The sequence below is a fragment of the Nymphalis io genome, chromosome 15, assembly GCF_905147045.1.
Source record: "Nymphalis io chromosome 15, ilAglIoxx1.1, whole genome shotgun sequence".
NCBI lineage: Eukaryota > Metazoa > Arthropoda > Insecta > Lepidoptera > Nymphalidae > Nymphalis > Nymphalis io.
In genome coordinates, this window is record NC_065902.1 from 1,571,055 (window position 1) to 1,592,924 (window position 21,870).

The following is a 21,870-nucleotide window of genomic DNA, read 5'->3' on the forward strand; positions in this document are numbered from 1 at the left end:
GCAATCATGTAATTTCTATATTAGTAGGTGATCATTATTAATTTATTATTGATTAGTTTATATTTGTGTTAAGAGGTGGATTTAAGTCGTTGGCCTTGGTCGATTGGGAGTTATCGATAAAAATTCCCTGCGCACCTATGTTCCTGTGTCTATAGTATTAGTTCTCTATGGCCTTTGTCAACTATGTTTGTTTTGTTTGTGATGAAAAGTGTCACAGAAGACCTTTTCAGTCCAATGCCTCATTAATTGGTTGCATCGCAATTAGGTCGTACCGTATCACGTACATAATCAAAAAATATTGTGAAAGATAAAATTAGTTTGCAAATATAAACTTAAAGTTCCATTGGTGTGGTATAATTTATTTTGCTGGCGTCAATTAAAAGAATCCTTTGAAACATAGATACCGGTATAAGGAGGTAGTTTTGTGGGAAAATGGTAATAACTTCAAAAACAGTAGGTAGTTTGCGTATTTCTTTCTATTAATTCCAATGATTGTTTTTAAGTGAAATGTAATATGGTTAAGTGAATTAAGTATATAAGTAAGTTAATTATTAGATTTTAATAATCCAAATAATTAGAATACTTTAAATACCCCTAGATGTATTTTATAATAAAGGTAGGTTTATACGTCTGACTCAACAAGATACAAAAATGGTTATACTCTGAATATATTTCTTTAAAAAAAAGAAAGATTTAAAAAATTTTTTGTTTAACTATTTGATTTTATTATTCATTACTTTTATATTATTATTGAAAAAAGAAAATGATTTAATTATTTGTAGCGCCATCTTTTGTTAAATAATAACAACTTAAAGGATACTTTTTCTATACAACATACATTAGAAAAATACAGCGCCATCTGTTTTAAATTTGGCATGACAATTTTTGTTATTGTATTTAAATTATTAAAATATCCCAAAACAATGGATTAAATACAACTTTCAATAATTGTAAAGCAATGATAATATTTGTTAATTAAACTTTATATTTGTGTATCATATAAACCAAAGACATACCAAACAATATGTCATCTTGTTGCTTTTTTGTCTATGCTTTGCTCTATTATTTTGCGCCTGCGCACTTGACTGATGGGCTACGCGACGTACCTAAAATCATATTGTGGAAAATTTGAAGTTTGTTGTTTTAGTGACAACTTATCCATAATTATTTATGAAAGCTTCGCGCTAATTACCATTCCAGGCGCGAGGCAGAATAATTCTGTAGCGGTCAGCCTGGATGCGTTCAGTCACTAACAGTTCGAGCGGTGTACGGTAGCCATCTTGGATTCGAACAAAGCTTCAGATGTGTAGTTTGTCTGTTTATCAATAATTTTTGTGCATTTCCCTGTAAATAGTTTGTATGTTTAGGATATGTACGGAACATTCGTCCACATGTGTAAATAGCTATGGCTGCGACAAGAAAATTACAAGGTAATTCACAATGTTATCAGGTTAGAGATTGATTGACCCCAACCTATGTAGATACGTGTTCTTAAGTTCTATTGTCCAACCGTCAAGAACCTTAGCTGTGCAGCCAAAGCTAGGAACAGACTGATAGTGTTCAACACATTTCAGTGAAAACAAAACTAGGCGGTAATCGTGAGAATTGACAGAACGATTGTCGTCTACGTGCTTTTTTTACGTTGATTTTCTTTTACCGCCTGAATAACGTGATATTTCATAAATATTAAACACGAACGAAGCCTTAAAACCTGTACAATATGTTATAAACAGTGCAAAGTGCGAATAATTGCGCGTTCGATTGGAAATTGCGTTCGGAAAACAGGTTTTCTTAGTTCAATTGTGAAGTGATGATGTTTGTTGCAGGTGAGATAGACAGGTGTTTAAAAAAGGTCACAGAAGGGGTGGAGACGTTTGAGGACATCTGGCAAAAGGTACACAATGCGACGAACAGTAATCAGAAGGAGAAATATGAGGCAGATCTCAAGAAGGAGATTAAAAAACTCCAGAGGCTACGAGATCAAATCAAGTCATGGATCGCTTCGGGCGAGATTAAGGATAAGAGTACACTTTTAGAATATAGGAAACTAATTGAAACGGTTAGTGGTTGTAATTTTTTCATTCATAACATCAACTCACAAATAATTTTTTTTTGAAAAATGTTTATTAATGTAGTGTAATGTAACTAAAGATAATCTTTGAAGACTTCTTGATGATAGATTCATTAGAAAATGTTTTGTCAATATATATATTTTTTTATTCTAATATATTTTGATAGCTTTGAAATCAATGTTATTATTACTTAAACTATAATGTTGTTCTTATTATCTTATAATACCATGAACAATACAATTGTATTAAAACCTCAAACAACAGTTACAGTAACACTAGAGACAAAAAAAATGTTTAACTACCAGATAAAAATACTACATTTTACTAAAAAATATTCAGAGGATGTTATTTAAGATATTTGTTTTCCAAAATCATCTTAAAAAATGCATTTATTAGTTTCTTATTAAAATGCTGTGATAATATTTATAATTTGTAATTGTTACTTATTATAAACGCTTGACAGATTCTTAGCAGTGTCACTAGATTTAATAAGGTATAAAATATTCATTTTGCTTTACTTGAGACTATAAAAATAGTTACATAAAATAAACATAAATCTCATTTGGGAGTGTTGACTTTTAGGACTTTTAAATTTATCAAAATTAAAAAAAAAAACCATTAAAATAATTAAGTAGTTTCTTACTTTGTAAAATATATAATTTAAATATTGTCTTGCAATATGTAACACAAACATATTTAACTTGTTTAAGAATATTTTTAAAATCAATGCTGTCACATCAGGATCTGTGCCCTAAATAGAAACCTGTATGTAATGAACTACTTTTGGACCAATGGCAAATTTTGTTACAATACTTTAACAACATTACAACAGATCCTTATAAATATCTTCAGAGTTTAAGTGAAGTCTTAGTTTGATAATAAAGTTATTTATTTATTTATATTTATTAACTTTCTTTTTCGTACTGGTAAATAAGATATAATATAAAATTTATTTAATTTACAGCAAATGGAGAGGTTTAAAGTTGTTGAAAGAGAGACAAAAACAAAGGCATACTCTAAAGAAGGGCTAGGTGCAGCACAAAAGCTGGACCCGGCGCAAAAAGAACGGGATGAGATGTCCACGTGGCTTATAACTTCTATTGATGCACTTAATTTACAGGTATTATAATTAAAAGTTCTAAATATGATCTGAATGATAAACACAAACTGTTTGAAATTATTTCAAACATATTATTTAAAGCTAACCATCTGTAAAATAAACATTGTTAATAATAACTTCACAATTTATGAATAAATTGAATTGAAAATGACTGTAAATACATCAAACGCTTGTTATTAATTAAGTTAAACTCATTTTCATACTATAAATCAAAACTTGAATATATTATTTATAATAAATTCTTATTCTTTGTATCTACTTTTATTTAGTTATGTAAATTATTTTATTTACTTATACAAAATGAATAAGTTGATATATTACTGTGTACTATTGAAATATTTCAACCAAACTATGAAATTCTCTATTGAATGAGGTTTTATGTAATATGTATTTGACTGTGCTTTGTTACATTGAGATTATAAATTTTAAGTAATCTTTGTATACATTCCAGATTGATCTTTTTGAGTCTGAAATGGAATCACTATTAGTTGGTAAGAAAAAACGGCTGGATAAAGAGAAACAAGACCGCATGGAAGAGCTCAAATACAAACTAGAAAGACATAGGTTCCATATAAAAAAACTTGAAACATTATTACGAATGCTAGACAACATGTCTGTAGAAGTTGAACAGGTGAGCATTATATACTAGATTAAAAAAATTGCATGTTCTTAATATTTACGATTACCGTACGTCAATATAAGAAATGGCTACTGTCAATGTTAATTAAAATGCTTTTAACTTAAACAATATTGTAAACAGTTATCAGTTTATTTATTTATTTGTCAATGAGACATTTATGAAGATAATCATTTTAGCACTATGCTACATATAATAATAAAAATATATTTAGGGGAAATTTCTTTTTCATAACTATTTTTTTACTATTACTACAACTAAAAATAACTAAAAATAACGAAACCTAGAGAAGAAGTAAAGATAAACAAACCTTAAATTTATATATTCCATGCGATTTGCTGTATTTATTTATGCAATACACTCTCTATTTATGTATTATCTTTATTATGCACTACACTCAGTTCTTGGTTAATTTACCTTTATCTATAATACAATACTTAACAAGTTACAAACACTTTCATTAAACTTCCAAAGTTCTGATAATTTATTTACATAAGTTTGAAAATATATTTCGACCGCTGAATTATAAAAAATACAAAACAATTTATACACATTAAATGTTAGTGATATGATTATAATTATTTAAATAATTATCAGAATACCTTGTTTTGCAATATCCTATATCTGCAGTACAGTAACTGCCTGTTAATGTCCCACTGCTGGGTTAAGGCCTCCTCTCCCTTTTGAGGAGAAGTTATAGGTTTGGAGCTTAGGGTTGGTAGAATACACATGTGGCAAAATTTCAATGAAATTAGACACATGCAGGTTTCCTCACGATGTTTTCTTTCATCGTCAAGCAAAAGATGAATTATAAACACAAATTAAGCACATGAATATTCAGTGGTACTTGCCCAGGTTTGAACCTACAATCATTGGTTAAGATTCACGCGTTCTAACCACTAGGCCATCTCGGCCTTTTGTATTCAATATTAGTAGATATAGGATGTCTAGATATAGACTCAATATAATAGCTTTTTATTTTCAAGTTGAAGTTTGTATTTTATTCTTATTATTATAATGATGTGTACAAAAACTGAAATCTGAATTATGAACTATAAGTTAATAAAAAAATATTATTATATATATTGCAGATAAAAAGAATAAGAGAAGATGTTGAATACTACATAGGGTCGTCATTAGAGCCTGGGTATGAAGAGAACGAGTATATCTATGAAGACATCCATGGATTGGATGAGATTGAGCTAAGCGGAGTAGGGTTACCGTCATCAGCCACTACCGACAGCAATAACAGCAATGACTCACCCGGATCACCCACTAGCATACTTTCAGGTGATTGCATGTTGTTATATACTCTCTGATATACATTTATGTCAAGAAAATATATTTTGTGGATAAAATATTTTTGTCTTGTATTAAATTAAATAAATTTAAAAAGCCTACTAAGACTCATACAGTTTAGATTCTGAATGTTATGCATTATTATGAACATTTTAAATAAAAACAGAATTGAAGACACTGCAAAAACAAATTTATTTTATCATTTTTGTTAAATTGCAGTTCAAACAATGCTGACTAATTCAGACTAAACTTATATATTATTATGTATATAATGTCTAAGTTTAAGGTTAAGTAATTTCCTAATATATGCACATATCATCAACTTGTGGTAGGGGTAGTGTTGCTCTTTCTTGTAGCAATCACTCACTCATTCATGAATTATTCTAACACCGATATATGGCTGTTTTTCCGTTTTAAAAGGGAGTGTACCAGTGTAATTAAAAGCAGAAGAGACATAACATCTTAGTTTCCATGATTGCGGCGCGCTATCGCTCTGAGGAATACTTAATATTTCTTACAGTTATAATTTATATAGGCAGTGGTGGTGGTGACCACTTCTGCCCATAAAAAAACTGAAGCAAATGTATATTTGAAAGCTTGTGTTAATGGTTTCAGGAACGAGTCCAATCGCGTCCCCCTCGTTAGACCTCCACAACCACGCGACGGACTCAATAGACGTAGATAAGAAGAAGAAAGAGGAGGTCACGACTAAAGTAAGCGCCCCCCCCCCACACGGCTAATCGTTCATAACATAATATTACATTCATCATTAACTTCAATTTTATATTTATTATAAAGTTGTAGTTGTGTGGAGTATTGATGTGGATATTGTCTATTGTTATTTTATTTTTTTCTAAATTTTGTAGTTCCTGCGGTTAGTTTAAGGTTCCGTTAATGCACTTTCATCGAATTAATTATTATCAATACATAGAAAAATATATGGTTATTAAAAGATATATAGAATTATATATATAATTATAATTTCTAACATAACATATACCATATGTCCCCGACTTCACAGTATATAATATCTTAGTAGCATCGTAGTTGTAGAATTTTTATTTTTGCTTTTAATATCGTATTGTTTTGTATATATTTCATTCATATTTATTGGATCAACTTTTCGCCACTGTTAGTGTGTCTGTGACCCGCTTTCTTAGAACTGTGAAACATCCTATGAATGTCATAAATAAACAAAAACGTTCTTTTCTCATATTTATGAAATAAATACGGGAAAAATTTATAATAAATAATGTTTTGTTTATTTAGTTGAATACATACCTGTGTTATATAAAGATGCCTCAATAGATTAATTAATCGAAAAATATGATGCGAAAGTCGCGTTTCAGATATTATATGGGGTTTCTTCAAAAAGGAAAAAATATCGCTTTACAAGCGCACCGCTATATTAATATATCACAAATTCCATCGTATTACCTTCAAGGTCCGCTCGTGGCGGTTGCGCCAAAGCGATCGATCCGTTAGAGCTCGGGCCACGAGCGCAGTGGGGGGGCACACGTGACGTAGTGCAAATGGAACCAAAAACTAACCGTGTCCGTGTCTGTTTGCAGCCGGTCAAACCGCTGCCGCTGCGGGTGACGTGCGGCGTCAGTAGTAGTCCGGCTAACGTTAGTTTGCTCAATAACTCCGCCGCATCCACAAATAGGTCAGTCCTCTGACTTTTGTTATATTTCATCAACGGGGTTTGGTGTGGCGAAAGTGACTTCATACGTTATAAACTCACTTGGGATATACTTACTCGAGAACATATTGTTGTGAGGGTTGCCTTCAATGTAACGGGATTAAATCGATACACTTATTACGTCTATTGCGTAATTATTTCCAGTCAATAAATTTTATAATATAAAGACAACAGACGAAAGACAAGCGCTGAATGGCCACATTTGATCGTATCAAAGTGTAATTCTAAAGCAAGTCTTAAAGTACCGTACTCGATATCCGCATCACATATTACATATAAATAATATTATTATATATATATATATCCAAAGTGCGTAACTCTCGACCGTATTGTACTAAGTTTACACGTCATAATGTCACTTTCACGTACCGAATCTAACAATTGAAATCTATTTATTTCTTTCATGGGTAGATCAAGGGAAAATTCAAATCATCATTATTTAGTACTAAACTAACAAATTCATAACCTTTTTTTAAATTTTTTTTTTTTGAGAATTTTTTCTTGACATTTCAATCGAAATGAAATCGGAAGTAAATATTGTTATCTGATTCACTATTCATATATTTATGACAATCTTAACTCGCTACAGCGGCGTGCGTCCTCTACTAAGCGACATACTCTGAACAATTGATCTATGAAATTCGCATCCTATTATAATATTTACATTTGTGATAAATTATCATACGATATTGGAACGACTGTTTAGCTGAGCCCTCGACTGGCCCAGTGGAAATAACACTTGAATCCTAATCCCTGGCAAGCTCCGCAAAGTTATAACGTGCTTAATATATATGTGTTTATACATTTTTTTTAAATATATTAATGAAACATTCACGTGTCAGATGATATTTTGTCACATGTAAAACCACCAACTCGCCGTGCAGCAGCGCGGTGGATAAAGCTCCTTGCCCAGCTGTTTCTGTCCTGTATCAATATCGCTTATTTTACAAATGAATCCTAAAAATATAAACGAAATTTGTGTCTATTTCTCATATATATACAAGTAGAATTTGTATATTTTGTTATTATGTACGCAACCGTGTAGAGCAATGTTGTAACTATACAACCTTTCAATGTTATAAATATATGGATATGTATTAATTTGCATGTTAAATTAAAGTTTTATTTAATGCGAGTGGAATGCGTTTGCTAAAACAAAAATCATCGATAACAAGTAATATTAGCGATGGACGCCTTCCAGCCGTACTTATAGCATGCGAAAACAGTTATTATACGAAATGAACTTGAAGCGTTCATGATATTATTATTTAATTAAACCGGTTTCACTTACATTATCTATCGACATAAGGTCGATAGCGAGGCATCGGCTCCGTTATTATGGAAACCGTAGTTTTACCGAAACATGTCGGTCACTGCTCGATAAGTAACGTATGTGAAACCGCCTTACTTTAATAATAAGGCGCTGCCGAATATGACGCTTGTGTACATTGTGTGTGTACGTCTGTCAGTATAAACAACACGTGCGCGTCCGGCGCGTCCACCCCCATCAAGCAGCCCGCGCCGCCCTCGCCGCACCTCGCCAGACCCAGCGGTTAGTACCACTCACCACCACTCACCGCCACACGCCTACCACAACACTTCGGTAACATTTCAATGATACCATTTTATAGTATACTTTACAATTGACCGAATCTAATACATACATAATTTATGTATTAAAATAATAAAAAATATATTAAATGAAAAGTGTTTTAGGTTATATATGCTGGATAAACTCAGGTAAGTTGAAAAGGTAATTTTTTTATCAAATATTTACAAAAAAAGTATCTTAATATAAGTATATTATTATTTATTATTACACTAAATTTTGCTCTAATAAACAATATACATATGTGGTATCACATGTATTATCTTTAACAGATAAAATAAAAATAAAAACTCAAGTAATCTGTTATCAATGCGTCTCGATAGTCGTACGAAGCTTTGTTTACAAAACAAACTGTCTTATCAAAGAATGAATGGAACAATCGGCCAGCATTATGATTACAGCGCATTGGCATAGAGCCAATCTTCTTACAACGAACCTAGGGCGGAGCTATGCAATATAAGATCTTAACACATAGTAAATGGAGGTTATATTTCAATGAACTACAAAAATACGCGTATACATTGCAAAGAATAAATTGGCGTGTACCCAATACGATGACACAGCTACTTCGTTCAGTCGTCAAACCTTATCGGAGGTAACCCGTGTCTAAAGAAAAATTAAAAAAAAAAAAAACAAAAGAATGTTTTCCCGCGCAAATGTACGATAAATATGGACGATGGTAAAGTGTTTTTTAGTGCATGTTTAAACTTTATCGTTTTTTTAACATAACGTGATGTGTTTAATGCGTAGTTTCGAGCTTTGCGAAGTTCAATGCCGGTTATGTAATGTGATGTTTTTGTTTGTGTGTCGGTGTATCGTATCTCCGAAATGTGTAAATATTGTATGTAAGTTTCTATATGTTATTGTGTAGTCCGCGAATTGAACGTGATCGTAACTTGATATATTCTCAGCATACGTGCCATCTATCGTCCAATTTAATGTATATTATTTTCTACGTTAACATATTTCCTATAATTAGATTGCTTTGTTCGGCTTCAATCGATGACGGGACAGTGACTTAATATTTAATAGGGAGAAAGTTGACGAAGAATGACGTATTTTCTTACCTATTAATATAATAATTATTAATAGAAAAAGTTACAAAAAAAGTAATTATCTTTGAGATGTGGCTTACTAACACTACACGTTTTAATATTTTTAATTTGAAAATTATGTCTAGAATAACTTTAATAACTTCTGTTGTATTAAAATTAATGTTAAGTAGAATTTAAATTTATAATAATAATAAAAAAAAAAACATTTATAACTATAACAAAGCTTCACTGACGATGACAATAAATTTGCTTGTTTTAAAAGTGGATTGATGTGCTGGTCATAATATGTTCCGCCATACATTTTATGTTCCGCTAGGATCTTTTTACTAAACGCCAATAATGCCGAGTTGTTGAGGTACTTTTATCGTCGATTCATCAATATGTGTTGCTTACACAGCGTTCGATAATCTCCGTTTAAAGTTAGGTTAACAATCTTGTCAATGTTAGTTCTAAAATTTTGACGTTTTGTTTTGTGTCAAACATCATCGTTTATTAATCGTTAGAATATTACAATATTTATAATACCAACCACGAAACAAAAACAGTACATTTGACTATTCCTTTTTTAAATATGTAGCTATGATAAATATAAGAAATAATAATTATTGATACAGCCAGTATTCGGTAATAAATAACAAATCATCATTATATAATTGCTTTTGGTCTAAGTGTATATATTATAATTTAAAATGATCAAATCAATTTTAGTCTATTTTTTTTATTAAATTAAGATAGTGGCACAGGAACCTGGTTATCCAGTTTTCATAGTTATTGAACGGGTTGTTCCGTATTCAGCGACACAGTAACAGTTCACAGATTTTAAAATAAAAATAAAAAATTAGCCCAAAGTTTCACTTTTGATAATAATAAATTTACTTCTTATGTAATTTTTAAATTTGAAAATATTCCATTTAATTTGACAATTTAAATTGTAATATTAAAACTAAAATTAATTACTTTTAAACATTATAACTTACGTAAAAAAAATATCTTTAAGTAAAAAAAATAAAAAATATATCGGTTTTACTACGAGAGAAAATCGTTTATTTCCTGTTACCTGCACGTGGTGTCAATGACCTGCGCGTGCGCAAAATGAGTCACCTCGTTAACTGCATGCAGAGAGATGTATTGGGATGTTTGTGTTTGTTTATTATTAATTGTTGCTAGACCGGTTCTAACTTCATTTTGTAACATTAATTTTTGTGTTGTATTTACATATTTTTTTTAATATATCGTATTTTTCGTGATATACCGTAACATAAATGTTACGGTAAAGTAAACTTTGTTTTAAATAAAATATTAATTGAATGAAATAATTGATCAATTTATACGGTTTATGCATTATGCATTAAAATATTAGAAATAAAAAAAATATATACAATATTTTATACCCGTACACACATACTGGCACAATACATTAAAGGTTTGATTTTAGCTCGTAACAAGTGTTTGTGTATGTCAATCGTGAATCCAGTGTCAATATAACTATTCGTATTAGTAAACGATTTAAAAATAATATCTCCGAAATAAAATTTCCATAAAAAAATCATATTCGTTCGTAATATCAGGCGTATTTTACATAATGTATGTAATAAATTAATCAAGTTGACCTCGTTTCCTGCTACTAATGAAGCACACGAGTGCAATGTCAATGTTACGTGTATTCGTCAGACGTGATTCATTCACTCGCGTGTTAAAAACGCTCTTAATATATATTTAGGTTTACGTTTTCAACTGTACGAATAAAATGAATATAATATACAATTAATGTATCTAAATTTGAGTACTTATGAATTATTAATTTATAGAATATAAATAATCCAAAAATACTAAAGAATATTGAATATTTTGCTAATTAAATTGACCGATACCTAGAAAAATACTTATTTTTTGGATAGAATGGATATTAATGTGATCCCTCAAATAAATGGGATATGGGCAAGCGAATTACTAGTAACTTATTTTTCATTAGCTGATTCGTCCTGAGTTATTACGAGATATCTTTTTATTTTGATCTATTTGTATAATTCATTTTAATAGATGAAACGAATAGTAGTGAGGTTCTGGAAATAAAAATACAAAATATTCGAACCAGGCATTAATTAAACATTACTAATTGTTTCTTGTCATATTGTCCTTGTGTCTCCTTAATTACGGATAATATCCGTGTGATAAGCTGAACAAAACGACTGTGTAAGAAAATGTAGATAACAAAATTCAAAGTTATAGAAAGCAAAACATGGCAGACATAATATCAAAAAGATTTTTTTTTCTAGTCAACACAAATTGGTCGGATAATACAAGGTGCAAAGAAAAACATACGAAAAAATACACATAAAATACATACATAATATACAACAAACGTGATCACACTATAACATATTTATTATAACACCACGACAGTAAAATACACCACGACAGTAAAATACACCACGACAGTAAAATGTTCGAGCGCTAGTAGTGAGTCCCCGGTATGTCCGCAGAAGTAGTGGAGAATGGGCCGGTGTCGAGCACGCCGCTGCTGCCGGCCGCGCTGCCCGCGCACGCCGTGCTGGCCGCGCACGTCGCGCTCGCCGCACATTCCATACCCGTGAGTGTTACCCGCGCCATTTCTATTTACTTTGACCTTAAAACAATTTCACCCCTGATCTAAATATATTACATATTTATGTTGTTACATCTTTATTCTTAAAAAGAAAGCAATTTGGCGAATGAATCACGGTATGGTAATTGTTCTCCGCCCCTATACATTGGTATTGTAAAAAATATTAAAAATTCCTTACACCGTCAATCCGTTGAAATAATATTAAGAAAGGTTAAACGAATCACTATAATCATAGCACAATGTAATACAAAAATTGATATTTGTGATGAAAAGCCAATAAACGTGCGGTATCTATCCTTACTTCCTATCCAAAACTGCTTTGCAAAGCTCACAAAATATTGTTTTTATTTAAAAGAATGTATATTATACTTTTTTTTATTGTTTCATGACAGAAAGCAGAAGAGCAAATTGTCCACCTAATGGTAAGTAGGTTACTCCTCCATTTTCTTAGTCTTATACCGAATGAAGTACATTGTAAACACATAAATGTAATGCATGATGCTCCCTGCAGATAAAAATATGCAGACACATGAAACTGCTTAACTTAATCAAAATTATTAGTAGTACATCGTTGGCACGGACAACAAGTTTGTGGAAAATTGATAGTTTAAACACATAATAAAACTTCCCAATTTACACTAGCTTGTACAGTAAATTCCATTTCAACTGAATCAAGTGCAACACAAAACATATGGTATTATTATGGTATTCAGCTGTAAAATAGATGGCATCTAGTCGGACTTATCGTTTGTCCGGACAAAACTTGTTGATAAAAAAAGTTTGATGTAATTGTGGCATAACATATACCTTAGTTTTCAATTAAAATAAAAATCATGTTCGTCGATATATATTTTTCTCTTCGAAACTATCAAATTTAAACTTCCTTGCACACATTTTATAATTAAGTTAGTTAACTACTGTAAATGTTTAAAATGTTACAAAAAACAAGAATTTTAATTCCATATGTTGGTAAGTGTCACTGGTGGTAGGGCTTTGTGCAAGCTCGTCTGGGTAGGTACCACCCACTCATCAGATATTCTACCGCAAAACAACAATACTTGATATTGTTGTGTTCCGGTTTGAAGGGTGAGTGAGCCAGTGTAATTACAGGCACAAGGGACATAAAATCTTAGTTCCCAAGGTTGGTGGCGCATTGGCTATAAGCGATGGTTGACATTTCTTACAATGCCAATGTCTAAGGGCGTTTGGTGACCACTTACCATCAGGTGGCCCATATACTCGTCCACCTTCCTATTCTATAAAAAAAAAAAAATTGGTATTTAGTCATGAATAGTAATGCATGAGTAGTAAAAATATAATATAGTAGAAACATGAATCATAGTGTATCGTGGTTATAGGTAGGAATCATGAATAGAGAAAAATCATGAATCATAATGTATAGTGGTTGTAAGCTAAAATCATGAATCGTGTAGAATCATGAATCATAGTGTATATGGCTTATAGGCAAAAGTCATGAATTGTATATACTCATGAATCATAGGTTATATAGGTTGTAGGTAAAAATCATAATATTTATTTATTAAAGGATGAGCAAACTGGACCCTGTTGGTAAGTGGCTATCTTTCCCCATAAACACTGATACTGATATAAGTACAAACCAGTACCTTGCGACTGTAACTACACTGGCTCACTTATAACTTAATGATTTAATGTTGTTTAATTTTTGATATATAAGAAAACAATAATAAAATTCATGTAAATACGTGTTTTAGATACTCTATTAAAATACTCTATATAAAATACATCAACCTATGTTTTTATATATATTTTTAGTGTATATTAAAAATGAACATTTTGTTTTATTGAAGAAAAAAAAATTTGAAAGATACATATATCCTATAAGTCTATTTTTGCAAGATTATATAAGACAATAAATTTAACCTGTCTAAAAATGATGTCAAATATTTAAAAAAAAAAAAAATATTTGTGCGATTTAATAAATAAGAAATAATCACAATTTGTTTCAATTCATGCCATAATACTAACATTTTATTACCAATAAAAGATGACGGATAACAGAATATATAAATATATTGATAGTCAGTTGTCATAAACATATTATCATATCATATAAATATTAGGTACAACTAAGAAATGGTTACCGCGACGCTTTACCCTTTCAGCCATTTTGAATTTCCCGCGCATATTATCTAGAGCTTGTTGTACTGACATATTGAACCACTAGTCGAAGATTTATTATGTTGGTATTATTGGTATACCTTCATTGAAATATTAAAACACATGTCTCCTACGTAAAAACAAGATCTTTTGTTACGCTATCGAATGTAATTTAACTTAATTCGTGTGATCGTTTGTTTTTTTAATGGTAATTCGATTGAATAATGGTTTGTTCGACGAAATTAATGATTTTGACCTGTAATGTGCGAACCGATGTAAGTGAAAAGGGGAATTGTGTTCTCGTATAAATATCATAGTGTTTTTTGCGTTTCTGATAACATTTTAGTGTCGTGTTTTGCTTTTGTTTTTGTATTTTACGTTAACTCGATCGATTATTGATTTTGTAAATACGTTTGAACGTCACGAAAATATCGGATTTTCTTCGTTTGCATGCATTTATATTCGGTTTTAAGGTATTTTAAGATAAAAATAGATTCTTATTTTGTATGTATATATGAATGTATATGTAGTATAATCTCAGTTTGACGTTCGCGATCATAATAACGTGTAATTTTCGGAATTATTTTATAGTAGAACATGCACGGTTATTTTCAATGCAATGTAGTGCAGTGCAATTATGTGACTTATTACAATGACAACATGTAATTTAAGGTGATCAAATAATTTTTTTTTTTTTTAATATCATAAAGATTATAAATATTAGGTAGATTTAAAAAATGTTTGTTTTTAAATATCATTTCTTTTTACTCCGGCTATGAACAGTGTACTATTTATATATAAGTATTAGAATTTAGAATACAACATATTGTTTGCCGATATGGCCCAGTCGTAAATACACGTGGGTCCTTTCTGAGGTTCGAGGATTCAAATCCCGGCAAGCACCACTGAGCTTCCACACCACGTGCCTAATTTGTGTTTACAATAACTTTTTAGGAAAATCGTGAGTTTTCTTACATGACTCAAATGAAATTTTGTCATATATATTCGATGGTCAAACCGCAGTGGAGCAGCGTATGGAGTTAGAGTAAATTGTAATCACAGAGGAGCAGTAGAACATTATATATGGTCTGTTACTGGTTTATAATTTTTAGGCATCTTCCGGCGACTAATGGGTTTTAAATATTCAATGTTTGCTCTAGACATCAAAAAGCGTGTCCTCGACGACACTCTCGTCGAGCGCGGCGACGTCGACGGTCGCGAGCGTGGTGACGAGCGCGCTGGCGTCCGGCGCGCCCTCGCCGCTCACCGTCAACGGGCCCACGCACGCGCGAGCGCACACGCCGCAGCACGTCGTTAACAAGTAAACGTTTGTTTTACAATAAATACTCCACACACAGTGCCGGTGAACGTAGAATCTTGTAAATTATGCAGTTGTACACAATTGTATTTGTTTTTTTAATTTAAAGTTTAAAATTTTTTTTTTATCCATTTCAGTGGGGTTTTGGTTAAATTAATGAACTAAAATTACATCTAACACTGGTCCAGAATATAAATTCTAGCAAAAAATAAAAAGTACTTTCTCTTTTATAATGAACCAATTCGTATGGAGATTAGAGTAAAAAATCCTAGCTGAAACTTAACGTTTTCTTCAGTATGATTTCTATCTCTCGTAATAGAAGCCGTTCTCCATAATTCCGTCCGCATTAAAAATTTTTTCGTCAGGCCACTTCTATGTCAAATTTCGTCGAGATCGGTTCGATCGCTACGAGGTAACGAACGGACGGAGAAATATAATTTCCCAAATAGTAGTGTTATAATATGCACCCGTCGGTGAGCACAGTGGGCGAGTGAGCGAACCGCCGAGCACGCCGGCGCTGGCCGTGAGCGCGGCGAGCGCGGCGAGCGCCGTGAGCGCGGGCGGCACGGCGTCGCTCAAGAGCATGGCGCAGGAGGCCGTGCAGCGCGCCGGCCTCGACCACCACCACTCGCAGGTACTGGGCGCGGCATTTACTCCTTCCTTATTTATTGCGGTTTTTTTTGGTAGTGTTATCTCATTTTAATTAGTAAATGTAACAAATAACGTCTGTAAGATTATGCATGCTGAGTTCGCTTTTAAGTGGGGTATACAATATATTGTTATTTTTTCTTTTTATATATAAGTTACCTAGTTTTATATGCAACACAGGCTTCCTATTAAAATAAATAAATATTATATTTTATTGCTTTGCTTGAAGCTAATTAATGCTTTCTCTGGTGAGGTCTAATTTAGATCTAGATTTTCTAATGGCACGAAATATAACCGAACCTCAAAATCTATGATAGCTAATTGTTAAATCATTTGTGAAGATCTTCAAGTTTACATGTTAAAAACAAACTGGATTTATAGTCTAATGAAGTTTTTTCTTTAACAAACATGTCGTTTCACATGATTTTTAATAAAGAAGCTCAATCACAGATAAATTAAGTTTTACAATTGACAACTTAGGCAAATCAGACGTCTTATACCTATTAAAAGATATTTAAAAAAAAAATTGGATCGTCTTTTATATATTAAGACATATTACTTTATGGAATTCTGGCTATGTGATATCTGTCTAAGAAGTTAGTAATGTATTATCTATATAAGTATGCATTTAGTAGTATATCAGTAGTCTGGTTTCCATAGTACAACCTCTGTACAAGCTTAATTTGGGATCAGATGGCCGTGTATGAAAAATGTCCTCAAAAAAATAATATTGTTTAATCTAATTCAATATACCGTTGTTTATGAATTTATTTGTTATTGTTTACTCAATATTTTGATTTGATGATCAGCTATGCCTGCCTTCATGCTGGTTTCACTATTTCGGCCTGGAAAGTATTTTTACTAAATATTTTTAATTTTTTTGTGTTTGTTTAAATCGCTGATTATCAAAACCTCAAGATTTTCGTTTTTTAGGTTTTCGTTTGGATTTGAGGTTGTAGTATCTTTAATACATTTTCTCTTTTACCGAATAATTAATATATTTTGCTGTGCTTTATTGAACCGCTTTGATGCTTTAAGCAAGCTTTTTACTCTAAAGGACAAAATTTTCCATTGTATATAATTATAAGGACAATAACACTACAATATATTAGTGTTATTATTTATTACAATATATGTATTATAGTTAATCGTTTTATATGTCGGTAGATTTTTGCTTTTCATTTCTATGTTAATTCGCCACAACGGTTTCGTATTACGAATCAATCTAGTACTATTACCATTTTCTACTATATAACATCAATCGTTAAACCCACAGAGTACAATCTAAGGTTATCAATTTATTTTAGGATTAATACGATGTCGCAACACACCGATTGTTACCAGTGATGAGTATTTTCTATAATTCTTGTCCGTCAGCCCCGCTAGATAAAAATTCGGTTAATTTAAATGTACTATGCAACATGATAACAAGAGATAGAGTTACATGTGGTGTCGCTCGCTACACGTGTGTGTGTGTGTGTGTGTGCAGTCGGCGCTGGCGCGGCGCGGCCTGTCGCTGTCGCAGGCGCACATCCCGCCGCTGCTGGGCGTGGCGCCGCTCGGCCCGCTGCCGCTCAACAACGTGAGTACTGCCCGCCTTGCAGCCGCTGCCAAACGACACACGTCTGTGTCGAAACAAACTCGACTATGAGATCACCGCTGGGAGGGCTTTGTGCAACCTCGTCTGGGTGGGTACGGCCCACTCATCGGATATTCTACCGCAAAACAGCAGTACTTGGTATTGTTGTGTTCCGGTTTGAAGGGTGATTGAGCCAGTGTGATTGTGATGTGACAGGCACAACGGGCATAACATCTTAATTCCCAAGGTTGGTGGCGCATTGGCGATATAAGCGATGGTTAACATTTCTTACAATGCAAATGTCTATGGGCGCTAGTGACCACTTCCCATCAGGTGGCCCATATGCTCGTCCGCCTAACTTTTCTATAAAAAAGTCCTTTCCGCTCCTATTGTAATAGGTACTAAAAAAATTGGAGAATTTTCGCTGTTCACATATTAATAAAGTGATCATAGGAATGGTAGATACTGTCGAACCGACGGTAGCTACTATCGTGTATTTACCCACTGCAGGATCACCAGGTGCAGTTCCAAATGATGGAGGCCGCGTTCTACCACATGCCGCACCCGTCCGACTCGGAGCGCACGCGGGTCTACCTGCCGAGGAACATCTGCCAGACGCCCGTCTACTACAACCAGGTGCGCCTCACTCGCGACACTGATCATTAATGCAACATATTACGACAAATATATATGTAGACATTTTCCGATATAATTACAATAAATTAAATGTAAATATATAACAATATCAATATTCTCGTCTCGTGTGCTATCAGGTGCTGCTACCCCACTCGGACTCGGTGGAGTTCTTCCAGCGCCTGTCGACCGAGACGCTGTTCTTCGTGTTCTACTACATGGAGGGCACGAAGGCGCAGTACCTAGCGGCTAAGGCACTCAAGAAGCAGAGCTGGCGATTCCACACCAAGTACATGATGTGGTTCCAGCGACACGAGGAGCCCAAGGTCATCAATGAGGAGTATGAGCAGGTAAGAGAAATGTTCACTTTGATATAACGTGTAGTCGAAATATTTATATATCTTTCGCTTGGATAGAAATTAACTATGATAATTTTCCAACGGTTTAATGAATGTGAAACGAACCGCTTTCGATTTGATTCTATTTTTGTAATAAATGTGTAAAGTGAGTCTTCTGTTCCAGGGCACATACATATACTTCGACTACGAGAAGTGGGGCCAGCGGAAGAAGGAGGGCTTCACGTTCGAGTACAAGTACTTAGAGGACCGCGACCTCAACTGAGGCGCCGAAAACTATCCGTCATTCCGTTACCGAGCGCGCGGGCCGCCCTCCGTGACGGCGGCTTGTACCATACCTTCCTCTTCCGGCGGTCCGCAGATATCATGTGATGCGATAAGATAGTGCGGGCGACCGCTGAACCATTGTGATATCGATTTAGGAACCCGTAGCGTACTCGGATGCCGTACGACCGTTTTATTCGACTTTATTGGACTTTTTAAGCGGCTTTATATATTATGTTATATATAAAATAAGAATGTAAATGTCCCAGTAAATATTAAATCATGTTTTTATAATGTGGAATCTCATTTTTATAAGATTTTATGAAGTCGTTACAGATAAAATGAGTGTTAAACCTGCGCCTGACATGTTGAATATTTTAAGCTGCACGGAACTTGGCGTCGAATAATAAAATTTACATCGAATGTATAAATTAATAAATAGGACATAGTATATTTTATTCAGAACACCATGTGAATGAACGTACCTCTATCGGAAAAGCAATATATATTTAAGTAGTAACTAAGAGTCCAATAAATTTTTTATGCTAGTCATAGTACTTGAACGAGGCAAGAGGCGACGCCGTGTACATCATACACATACGCCGTGTCGGGAGAGACGTGTCGATGTCGGCTTGGAGACAATTCGGGGTGTGTACTCGGCGGTCAGTCGACCGGGTGGCGGTCCGAGAGCGCTTCGGGCGATTCGTTTTAAAACTTGTTTGTAGCGACTGGATTAGTTGAAATTATAATAGGCGCCGACTCGCTGGTGTCACGGAAGTATGGGCCGAGTGTGAAAATGTATCGGTTGATGACCAATATTTGGTACATTCATTGTTTTGATCTAATTTTCATAGATTCATTGGATCAAATTTGCTTCGGACGAAAATAGAATTTTTGTCTTGTAATAGTAACAGGTTTATTATTAAGCTCGGAATGGCTATGTTCAAGTGCCTCAATATCTACCTGGAAAAGAGAATATGGATTGACTCCAAACTGTGTATAAAGTATTCGGAAGTGGTCCGTGACACCCGCGAGCCCGTGCTGACCGTAGCTAAGGATCTCCGGAATGATGTCACCGGTACACTCTTTCACCTCCAATGTTGAAAATTAGTATAACATTATTGTATATCGACTATATATTTAGTGCATTTAAATCGAACAAAATTTGATAAAACTATTCGAGCGTGTATATATAATCACTGCCATGTGTATTTTATTTATAAATATATCGCGTATCGGGGAATTAAATAGGACAGCTTGAAACGTACTTATTTATTTGTGATATTTCCTCATAGAGACGAGGTGACGGAGTGTACGGGTCCGTTTGATAATCCGTGGAACGGAACTGTGCTGCCGGATGGTGTATCACCGCCGATGACGACCAGTGGGGAGACTATTCCATTTAGTTAGACCGTAGAGTGATTCCGTAAGTCCGCGGTCGCGTCTATTGCGCGGCCGCGGCGACGCGTCGGCCGGCCGGGCGGGCGCGGCGAGCGGTAACAGCGCGATCTCGTTAATTCCGTGCGTGGTGTTGATAGTTTTCATTTTTGTAAAAAGTCTATCGTGCGAGCAGATGAAATGTGGTAAATAATAATAATTTAAAAAATTATCTGTACAGTTCTATTTGTATAGAAATAATAAATAACGATTAAAAATTAAAAACCATGTTGTGATTTCTTCTTAACGATTAGTTTAAGTGCGTCGGTTTAGAGCGCCGCCTCGTATTGGGGCGTCCGCGTTTATCGCATTTCTTTTTCTTATTTATTTTTTAATTTGAAAGAGATGACTGTTTACTTTGTAGAATAAATTGTAAGAAAGCATTTAAACATTTTGTTTGTTTAATAAATTTTCCATTTGTTAATTCAATCGAAAATTGATAAAAAGTGAACATAGCTTTACGAGTCCAGCTATGAATGTTGAAATTATCAAATTTTTTACCTCTCCTCATCCCATAATTCCATCATATAAAATACAAAGTACAGTAAGAAAGCAGCACTATTGTCAATAACACAACAGACTTGCCAATTATTCTGCCTGAAGTCTAGGAAAGAAATATTACAAGACAAACAAAGTATAAACACATATCACAACAATTAGCAATATACTATAAACAAAGAAAGCTAAAAATGCAAGTACAATAAACGAAACATTTCAACGAAAATACTTTTTCTACGCTATGCAATAAATTGTTGATTGTATAAAATGTGAAAAGATCTTGAAAATTGATTTAGTTTGCCTAAAAACACCTGAGAATTACTACACGTCGGATACTTGATAAAATTTATGAAACAAATGCGTCAATTAATCACATATTTATAATATATAACATTGCGTATTTGAACAGTAACGGTCAAGTGTTATATATTAGAAATATATAGTTGGCAAGATTTATGTCTTGAAATTTGAATTATCATCTTAACGGAGACAAGCAATCAAACACATTACAAGAAATAACTCGATTAATATAGTAAATACTAAAATTAGCAAGAATTTTTCAGACAATATTCACAATACGCTCACGTTGGTGCACATGTATGTTTATCCTGCTTAGAGCAGGGCTGCCAGTATAGCGATTTTTTTATGACGCTGGATGATGCATTTTTTTAAATTCGCCTATCAATAAAAAGCGTCATGCTTTTATGTTGAATTAATTTAAATTTGTTGATTCCTTGCAATTAAACCGAAATCTACAAACCAACAAAAGTATCAGAATATACTCATTAACTATTTAATTATTCTTGATTGTTTTTAAACGATCAAGTTTCGTTCCAAACTAACTATAATATATTGTCTACTGTAATCCAGGTAGAGCGAGGTAAGTTAGATCTACGAAA

At 33.2% G+C, this 21,870-nt stretch overlaps 1 protein-coding gene across 4 annotated transcripts; it reads left to right on the top strand.

Annotated features, from left to right (window-relative positions):
* Positions 1–242: 242 nt before the first annotated feature.
* Positions 243–20,856, top strand: LOC126773721 (CCR4-NOT transcription complex subunit 3). 4 transcript variants are annotated; one of them, XM_050494819.1, is made up of 16 exons: positions 243–457; positions 1,827–2,059; positions 3,037–3,192; positions 3,644–3,823; positions 4,912–5,119; positions 5,744–5,841; positions 6,700–6,794; positions 8,300–8,382; positions 11,978–12,084; positions 12,492–12,521; positions 15,399–15,559; positions 16,040–16,190; positions 17,694–17,786; positions 18,294–18,419; positions 18,557–18,766; positions 18,939–20,698. In XM_050494819.1, the coding sequence occupies exons 1-16, from the start codon at positions 433–435 to the stop codon at positions 19,035–19,037; spliced, it is 2,055 nt and encodes a 684-aa protein (XP_050350776.1). In that variant the 5' UTR covers positions 243–432; the 3' UTR covers positions 19,038–20,698. The 4 variants fall into 4 exon arrangements, with proteins under 4 accessions (XP_050350776.1, XP_050350778.1, XP_050350775.1 ...); XM_050494821.1 differs by lacking the exon at positions 243–457 and adding an exon at positions 1,079–1,430 and having other exon boundaries at positions 18,303–18,419; positions 18,939–20,856; XM_050494818.1 differs by lacking the exon at positions 243–457 and adding an exon at positions 1,079–1,430.
* The last annotated feature ends 1,014 nt before the right edge of the window (positions 20,857–21,870 follow it).

Bases quoted from the DNA above. Each gene is read 5' to 3' on its own strand.
- LOC126773721 (XM_050494819.1), top strand. From the start codon at position 433: ATGGTAATAACTTCAAAAACAGTAG. The intron at 458-1,826 runs GTAGTTTGCGTA...TGTTTGTTGCAG, and splicing joins AATAACTTCAAAAACAGTAG to GTGAGATAGACAGGTGTTTA. The intron at 17,787-18,293 runs GTGAGTACTGCC...TACCCACTGCAG, and splicing joins GCCCGCTGCCGCTCAACAAC to GATCACCAGGTGCAGTTCCA.